Genomic DNA, 8,551 nt, shown 5'->3' with positions numbered 1-8,551 from the left:
TGTGACAAGGGATTGATTTGAGAAACCATGAATGATATTGTATCTTTTCTTATCTTTCCCTAATAATAAAGTACGGATTGACTCCGTGGTTCACCGTCACAATACGCTTCTTTATGTGATTTTATACTTTCAGTTTGAATTTAAAGCAATATTCGAGGTGATACTAATAAAATTATAGAAAACTTTCAGCTGAAGAAACAAAAACGTTCGGCTGAAATAACGCTTCTAGACTCCCGCTTGGGCCACATTCACAGCGACCACCTAGCCTGCTCCCCGGTGCGCCCGACAACTGGCTGGGCCTCAGCCTGATCTATTCGGTTCGCCAGGCAATAAAGCACCTTATCCCTTCCTCCGAGTTCTAAAAAAAACCCTTCCTCCGCGGCTGCGCCACCGTCCCTCTGCTCGCCGCCGCGCCCCCATCCCTCAATCGCCGTGCCCCCATCCCTTTGTGGTGTCCATCCTCGCACCCCGACAACCTCCGCAAGCCGCAACGACGACCCGCCGCCGCCCGCTGTCGATGAGGACGAGGATGCAGTGGACGACCCCAATGCAGTGCCTCGACGACGAGCCCACCACCATGGCGCCCCCCGCCTCACTCTGTCCCTCCTGCGGCTGTTGCAGGAGCTTCTTCACCCGCCGCTCGCCGGCACCGCTCACGGACGCCCGACGCTTGCACGGCTCGCCGGCTCCAGTTGCGGAGCCAGAGGGCAGCTCATCCTCGGCAGGCGCGCGGTGCAGCGTGACCCACCACGGGCTGGCGTCACAGAGCTTGTAGATGGAGGCGGAGCAGCCGACTTGCGTCTGCTTCCTGGACTTCTTCTTGCACCTCCTGGCCATGTCATCTGCCAGCGCCGGCGCTGGCTGCGGCGGGGCGGCGCGCTGCGCGTGGCAATTCCGACAGGAGAAGAGGCTCCTGAGAGCTAGCCTGTATGAAGGGCTCTCCATAGCTGCAGCAGCGGCCCCTGCGGCGACATGGCTGCTCTGCTGATTCTCGCCGCCTTGATCTGCCGGCTTCTCCTTGTCCTGCTTGGGGGTGGCTGGTGATGTTGCCGTTAGCTTCTTCTTCCTCACGGCAATGGTGGTGGTGGAGCTGTTAGCACCGACCGATCTGCTCGGTTCCACCATTGCCGTCCTAATCAAGTGAGCTCTTGGATTTGTTGTGTAGGCAGATCAAATTCAGGTGTGAGGGCTGCAAGCATAGTGAGATGAGTGTTATGATGGTGTTGGGATGGGATGGATGATGGCTGGTAGCTGAATTCTGCTATTGCTGCTGCTAGCTAAATTTTGCTATTGTTGCTGCTTGCTCATAGACATGGCAAGCTGTTTGATACATGCACATATGTTGCTGCTATTTTTGTTGTTGCTACCGTAACTCACAAGTACTCAAATGATGCTTCGATTTTATAGAGAGGGAGAGAAGTGATTACTTTGTGACATTATACAGAGAGAGATATACATCCTTCCATTTTATACTGAGAGAGATTTATTGCTCTCTGATTTCATACAGAGAGGGGTAGTGTTGTACCGCTGTTGATTGCTATGTGATGTCATATTTTCTCAGTCAACCAGGGTATGTGGTTCATGTACTTTGTGATGGAAGAAACTTCTTCTACACCTACCTGCTTTCTCTGTCCTCTGATGCTGCTGCATTGGAGCCAGGCAAGGACCAGTCCAGAAGGAAGTAGAAGAGAAGAAATTGTACAAGGACAAGAGAAGAAGCAGTAGAAGGAGGACTGGATGGCTGTAGCTGCCGCAGAGAAAGACGAGGTAAATGTAGGCCTACACGTAGCCATGAGTATGCAGTGCGATGTATTTTAGAGCTGAGGATTCAGAGTATTTTTAACAACAAACAATTGTCACTCGACTCACTTTGAATTGGAAGCTGCTGTGATGTAGTGTAAATTAAACTTCAATGTTTCTATTTGAATTTTGAGCAGAAATCTGAACCATGGCTTGCATTGAGCTATATTACTAAAACATTGTACAAAGTGCTATTTTTTGGATGCCAAGTTTCTTCTTTCCAGTAGGAAATTGTGGCCCTACTCAGTTTTAATGGTCGGAAAGAAACAAAGTTAATTTTTATTGTCAAATGGAGTCAAGTTGCTAATCATAATTCATAAAGAAATAAGGAAGTGTTCTTTTGTGTGTTTCGTTGCTTATGCCTTTTTATTTTTGGAGGATATTATGGATGCAAACTAGCTTATGACCACTAATGGTAATAGAGTGGTTCCCACTGTGGATTTTTATTGTGTGTTAGAAAAAAGTATGCACCTGGAAATATAGGCCTTGCCCATATGTTAGATTTTTAAATGTAGTTTTTTTTCCCAAGAGATATTTATTTTGTTTATGACAACTAGAGAAGGAGAATATGAGGCAGACGAATGGCACAAACGACAAACAGGAGAGCGCTGGTATTGCTCTTATTATTTTAGCTATGCTTGATATTGCTCTTAATGTGACGATAAAGGAGGTTTGTGGACTACGTTTCGGCGAGGCACACGTTTTTTCAAGGATGGAATATTAACTTTACTTCTTATGAAATTCTTTATGCAAAGTTGCTTGACAAGCATGTTTGTCTCGTATGGTGATCATATGTGTAATCTTTGTGAACAGATTGTCTAATGAAATATATGATTGCTTAAAAAAATACCAATCTGCAACTAAAAAAAATATTCATCCGTTGCAACGCATGTGCATATGTGCTAGTTGTTTTCTTATTGACTATGTAAACTTTTTTTTCAATAAATAAAGCTGATATTTTGTTAAAAAAACTGTTCCTAAAACTCAGTTTTTCGTTTTGCAGAAACCAATCTTTCGTTATCCTCGCATTTGTTACCGTAACCAAACAGAACTTTACAAAAACCAATCGCCGTATCCAAACAACCCCATAATATCTCGCGTTGGCCCTCACGCGCACACATCCCAATCTCTTCCTGCCCCCTCTCCGCGCCAGGGTTCATCGTCCCAGCCGCCATGATGCCCCAGCCGCAGCCCGGCGTCGCCCCGCCGCCGTGGGGCGCCATCCCACCGCCCATGCCGCCGCACCAGCTCTGCGCGCCGGCGCCCCCGCTCCTGCCCCCGCAGATGTGGGGCCAGCCGCTGCCGCCCCAGCAGGCCGCGTACTACGGCCGGCCGGCTGCCCCGACGCAGGCGCCCGCTGGGCCCAACGAGGTCAGGACACTCTGGATAGGGGACCTGCAGTACTGGATGGACGAGAACTACGTCTACAATTGCTTCGCGAGCACCGGCGAGGTATGCGCCTCTCGCTCTCCGGTGCCATCTCCTCAGAATCCTCTGTATAATTGGTTCAATATATGTCGATGTGGATTTGCCTGTGATTTTTCGTGGGGCCGTGGGTGACGCTTGATGCAAACACGAATACGTATCCGTGATTGATGTAATACACGTTGTGTCTGGTCTCCAAACTACTGTTATTCTTCAGCTAATTGTTTATACTTTCTGAAAAGCAACTTGAGCCATGCGATCAGGCTCAGTTTTTTTTCCTTGGTTCTGTTATTGGTTCTTACGCTTATCTGTTTCACAGTATAAACTGAAACAACATTATAGGAATGACTGCGGCCAAGGTATTTTGCGAAACTGAGTTGCTTTTCTATTGTAACTGGTTGACTGATTCAGATTTGTGATTATTTATCATCATGTGTTCTACAAATTATACTCTCAGTTTGTGTCTATCGTTTACACACAGTATATTGATCTTTCGTATTGTCCTCTTTAATTTGTATAGGTGCAATCTGTGAAGCTGATTCGTGACAAGCAGACTGGACAACTTCAAGGTTATGGCTTCATTGAATTCACAAGCCATGCTGGCGCTGAAAGAGTTCTTCAGACATTCAACGGGGCAATGATGCCAAATGTTGAGATGGCATACAGATTGAACTGGGCGACTGCTGGTGAAAAACGTGATGATGGCGCCGATTACACAATATTTGTTGGTGATTTGGCTGCTGATGTCACAGACTACGTATTGCAAGAGACATTTAGGGTACAGTACCCCTCGGTTAAGGGTGCAAAAGTTGTAATGGATAAACTGACAATGCGCCCAAAGGGCTATGGCTTTGTGAAATTTGGTGATCCTACAGAGCAAACTCGTGCAATGACTGAAATGAATGGGATGCTCTGTTCTTCGAGGCCCATGCGTATTGGACCAGCTGCAAATAAGCAAAAAGCAACTGGAGTTCAAGAGAAAGGTAAGCACTAAATCCTAGTTGGCTAGATTTAATTTGTTTTAGCTGCGTTTTAAAGATTATTACATTTGCATTTGACTTGTAATTGATTTTATGTGTTCATTTTGTCCTTAGTTGTCCTTGCAGTTACTTGTTGTATTAGCCTTCTGTGGTTCAGTTTCCTTTTTTACTAGTTGAAAATGTATCGAAGCTTGGCTTGAGCAATAAGTTTGTCGATCCACAACATTTCCTTCGTGAATTCGGATCATTTAATAATACATTAGGATTCTGAGGTATACTCATAAAACTCCCATTGTCTCGAAGCAGGATACCAACAGGCTCTCTGCGACTGACATGAACAGCATTACCTATCTTGTGTAATGCGTGGCCTCTGTTAGGTCAGTGTTAATCGTTTATGTCCTAAATTTGAACCTGGTTCGGTTGGTATCCAGTACTTCCTTTCCAGTTTGGTTCCTTCCACTTACTCGTTTTATTTCTTCCTGTATCTTGAATTAAAGCTGTCTCTTGAAGTTCACAACCTTCACCGGTCGTAGGATCTGTGGCAGAACATGTATAGTGTAATGTCTTGTAAAACAGTTATGGGATTTAGTAGTCCCAACATGGGTTTAGTTGTACAGATTTCTTAGGAATGGTTAGAACCTTTTGTACCTGGAGGCTCTTTGTGCTAAGTTCATCCAAGAAATCGTATATGGTAAAAGCACACACACACACATAACGTAATTTTTGGAGTTGTGACATTTCTATATGCTACACATAATGAAATGTTTGGAGCTGTGACATTTTTATATGCCACACATCCTTTGCCTGGTTATTTAGTTTGTTAGCCGATTGTTTGCACCTTGTGATTCTATTTCCTTGCAACTGTATTAGTTAGCTTTGTCAAATTGAGATTTGGCGTCACAGCTAGTTGTTGAGTTCTGGTGTCTGTTTATTTGCTAATCAGCTTATTCTGGGTCCTGATGTTGCAAACACTCAGCTGTCCTATTTGTCTTTCTGGATTTGAGGTTCAAAGCTTGTTGAGATATTTTGAGCACTAATAATGACTTGATTAGCTTCATGAACAACTTCATTTTTTGGACATATATTGGTTTAAGAGCAACTCTAGTAGAGTCGCCATATTAGCCCGATTTGCCATAATAACTGTTCGTATGGCAATTTTTGTTGACAAAGTGGGTCTAGCAAAATCGCCATCCCGTGCTCCATCGGCATCTTTTTTGGAGGCTCCTGCAAGCTAGGTTTGCAATTGTTTGGGGTCCTGCAAGTTCCATTGATTGCATTGATCAGCAGGCATTTTAACATATCATTAATTATTTTACTTGTGTAGTCCTCAAGTTGGCCTGATTAATTTTCAAAAGCAAACTCTGAAATTTATGTTAATAGTTTATTATCCGTCTTCTCATTATTAGTTCTTTTGGCCGTTGAATAGTTGTCCAAGGACTGAAGAATGATATACACTATCTACAAGAATTACACTTTCGTCATTGCAATCTTGCAGTGTTATTTTGTTCTGATGTTCGGTGTAGTTTCTGAGGATTTGATGCACAATGATATGTGATACGCCTGATTTGCCCTTTTCCCCTACATATTACTCCCTCCGTCCCATAATATAAGAACGTTTTTGACACTATGTATTTAATGAAGTTGTAATTCATTATGCTTGATACTGCGGTATATAATTGACCTAGTTATTGCTAGCTAGAATGTGTGAAGCGTGACATGGCTTTTGTATGAACAATTGCATTTACCAAGCATTCCTATTCAAGTCAATTAAAAATTTAGTAACCTGCAGGGCATAATTATTCATATATTTGTTTTTCAGTTCAATATCCCTCAAGTCTGATAGTATATCTTTATTTGTGTTTATTTACAGTACCAAGTTCTCAGGGGGTTCAGACTGACAATGATCCTAGCAATTCCACTGTGCGTTCTTTGTTCTGTTTCCTTGAATGGAAGCAACTAGCCTGCTGATTGGTTATGTTTGATAGATCATCTATCTTTGGTGAATGCAGATATTTGTTGGTGGCCTTGACCCCAACGCCACTGAGGATGTGTTAAAACAACTTTTCACTCCATATGGAGAAGTCGTCCATGTTAAGATACCTGTTGGCAAAAGATGTGGTTTTGTTCAATATGCTAGCAGGTTCACTATTTTACCCTAGTTTCGTGGTACCAATCATTTTATTCATTTAAATTCTAAGCAGTCTGTTACTGTAAAATTCAGATCCTCTGCAGAGGAAGCCCTGCTAATGCTGCAAGGTACCATGATTGGAGGGCAGAATGTGAGACTTTCATGGGGTCGGAGCCCTTCAAACAAACAAGTTCAGGTGATTTCATCTCTCACATATTGGACTTGCTTTCATTACCCCTCCAACCAATTGAAGCTATACATTTTCAGTCTCAACAGGACTTCAACCAGTGGGGTGGTGCTACTGCTAATGCTGGCTACTATGGCTACGGACAAGGCTACAGGGCTTATGGATATGCTACTCACCCTCAGGACCCTAACATGTATGGGTATGGGACATATGCTGGCTACCCAAACTATCCACCACAAGTAGCACAACAGCCGCAGCAGGAACTGGTAAAATCTTCGTTAATTGTAGATGCCGTCTGACGTAGGACAGTCATGTTATATGGACACCATCCTGTTACATCAGCATATGCGGCTTGAATGGTAGATTTTTTTGTTTGTTTGGCATGGATGGGATATAGATACCAAAACATTTTTTGGTTTATTAAAAGGATCGACTATATTAAGGAAAAATAAATCCATCTCTTGTATTGGTATGATGAAGCGGCTTGCAGAATTACCACTGCACACAATTGGCTCATAGATACTCCCTGCGTTCCTAAATATAAGTCTTTGTAGAGATTTCAATGCGGACTACATACGGAGCAAAATGAGTGGATCTAAACTCTAAAATATGTCTATATACATTCGTATGTAATCCTTATTGAAATCTCTAAAAAGACTTATACTCCCTCCGTAAAGAAATATAAGAGCGTTTCTAGTGATCTAAATGCTCTTATATTTCTTTACAAAGGGAGTATTTAGGAACGGAGTAATTGAGTAGCCAGGTTGAAGAATTAAATCGTGAACCTTGGCGAAGACACGCTTTCTCAGAGTCAGACTCCTAATAGGCGATAATATCTCTTGTACTATATGGTAGTGTTCCATTTTACCATGATCTACTACGTTTTGGGTACCATGAACATGAATCCATTCCATTTTACAGAATTACGTTAGCTCCTGCTAGTCCTATTAACACTTGTGTGTGCAAATGCTCCGGTATGTACGTGCACGCTCAGAATCTGAATCCCAGCTGCGTTTCTTTTCAGTGAGTTCCAGCTATTTCTGTCGAACCATTTGGGTGAGATGCTGCTAGAGCAATAGAGCGTCTGATGTGACTTGTGGTTTATTGCTGCCTTTACTTGCTGTTATATTACTTGGCATGTCTTCTATTGGCTATTTACATCTTTTGTGGGAGGACTTGGTCTTTAGATATATATACACTACCTACGCAAATGAAGATCCATAGTCTGTGGAAACAACTCCAGATTGAGTTATCTTCTAGAACGAGTAGCTCCTTTGTCTATATTTGTTAGAGCATCTTCAATAGATGATGCAAATTTGGAGTTGTAAAATTAGGTTTTGTATAATTTACATTGTCAAAAAGTGCATCTTACATTTCCAAAAAAGAGGCAACTTGAACATATGATGTGTGTATTGGTGATGTAAAAGTTGAACTCCAATAGATGATGCATATTGAAGATGTAAAAAACCGCTGGCACAGAACCACTATACAGTTGCATAATTTAAAATAAAAACATATTGAATTAAAACATATTTTTTTTGCTTGTCCACAATATCAAATAATTACATAATTCATTAAATCCACAACATCGAATGCAACAGAAATACAATAAAGTTCTTGCACAATACATCAAGCAAATAATGAAAAAGGATGTTCTTTCGCCATTCCATTTCCAGTACTCCAGTCTTTCTGAAGTTCATCAAGTCTCGTAGCAAGGCGACTCCACACGCAGGTAGGCGGCGTCGCGCGGCTCCCCTAGCTCCGGCAACGGGTCGTGGTTACCAAAAGCGCCAATGGTTACCAGAAGCGCCAACGCGTCCATGACTACGCCGTTGACATCATCACAACAGCTGGAGCTCCGGGGAATCTCCGAATCAAATTGGCGGCGAGGCAGGAGGGCGGGGTCGGAGATGGATGGGCGGGTGGCAGTGGCAGAGGCGGGCAGCTGTCGGGTGGACGGGGGACGGGGAGGGGGAGGGGTAGGCAAAAGTGAAATGAAGCCAGTTGGGCGGTTGGCGCGTGACCGACTGT

General features: G+C 43.3%; 1 protein-coding gene across 2 annotated transcripts; it reads left to right on the top strand.

Annotated features, from left to right (window-relative positions):
* Positions 1 to 352: 352 nt before the first annotated feature.
* On the top strand, positions 353 to 7,015 carry LOC147959697 (RNA-binding protein L-like). Of its 2 annotated transcripts, XM_087537523.1 has the most exons (8): positions 353 to 1,140; positions 1,562 to 1,767; positions 2,804 to 3,252; positions 3,746 to 4,208; positions 6,076 to 6,125; positions 6,215 to 6,345; positions 6,427 to 6,529; positions 6,601 to 7,015. In XM_087537523.1, the coding sequence occupies exons 3-8, from the start codon at positions 2,974 to 2,976 to the stop codon at positions 6,817 to 6,819; spliced, it is 1,245 nt and encodes a 414-aa protein (XP_087393649.1). In that variant the 5' UTR covers positions 353 to 1,140; positions 1,562 to 1,767; positions 2,804 to 2,973; the 3' UTR covers positions 6,820 to 7,015. The 2 variants fall into 2 exon arrangements, with proteins under 2 accessions (XP_087393649.1, XP_087393650.1); XM_087537524.1 differs by having other exon boundaries at positions 354 to 1,767; positions 6,610 to 7,015.
* The last annotated feature ends 1,536 nt before the right edge of the window (positions 7,016 to 8,551 follow it).

Source organism: Triticum urartu, chromosome 7A (assembly GCF_056163025.1).
Source record: "Triticum urartu cultivar PI428250 chromosome 7A, HENAU_Tu73, whole genome shotgun sequence".
NCBI lineage: Eukaryota > Viridiplantae > Streptophyta > Magnoliopsida > Poales > Poaceae > Triticum > Triticum urartu.
This window is presented reverse-complemented; position numbering and strand designations above follow the sequence as displayed.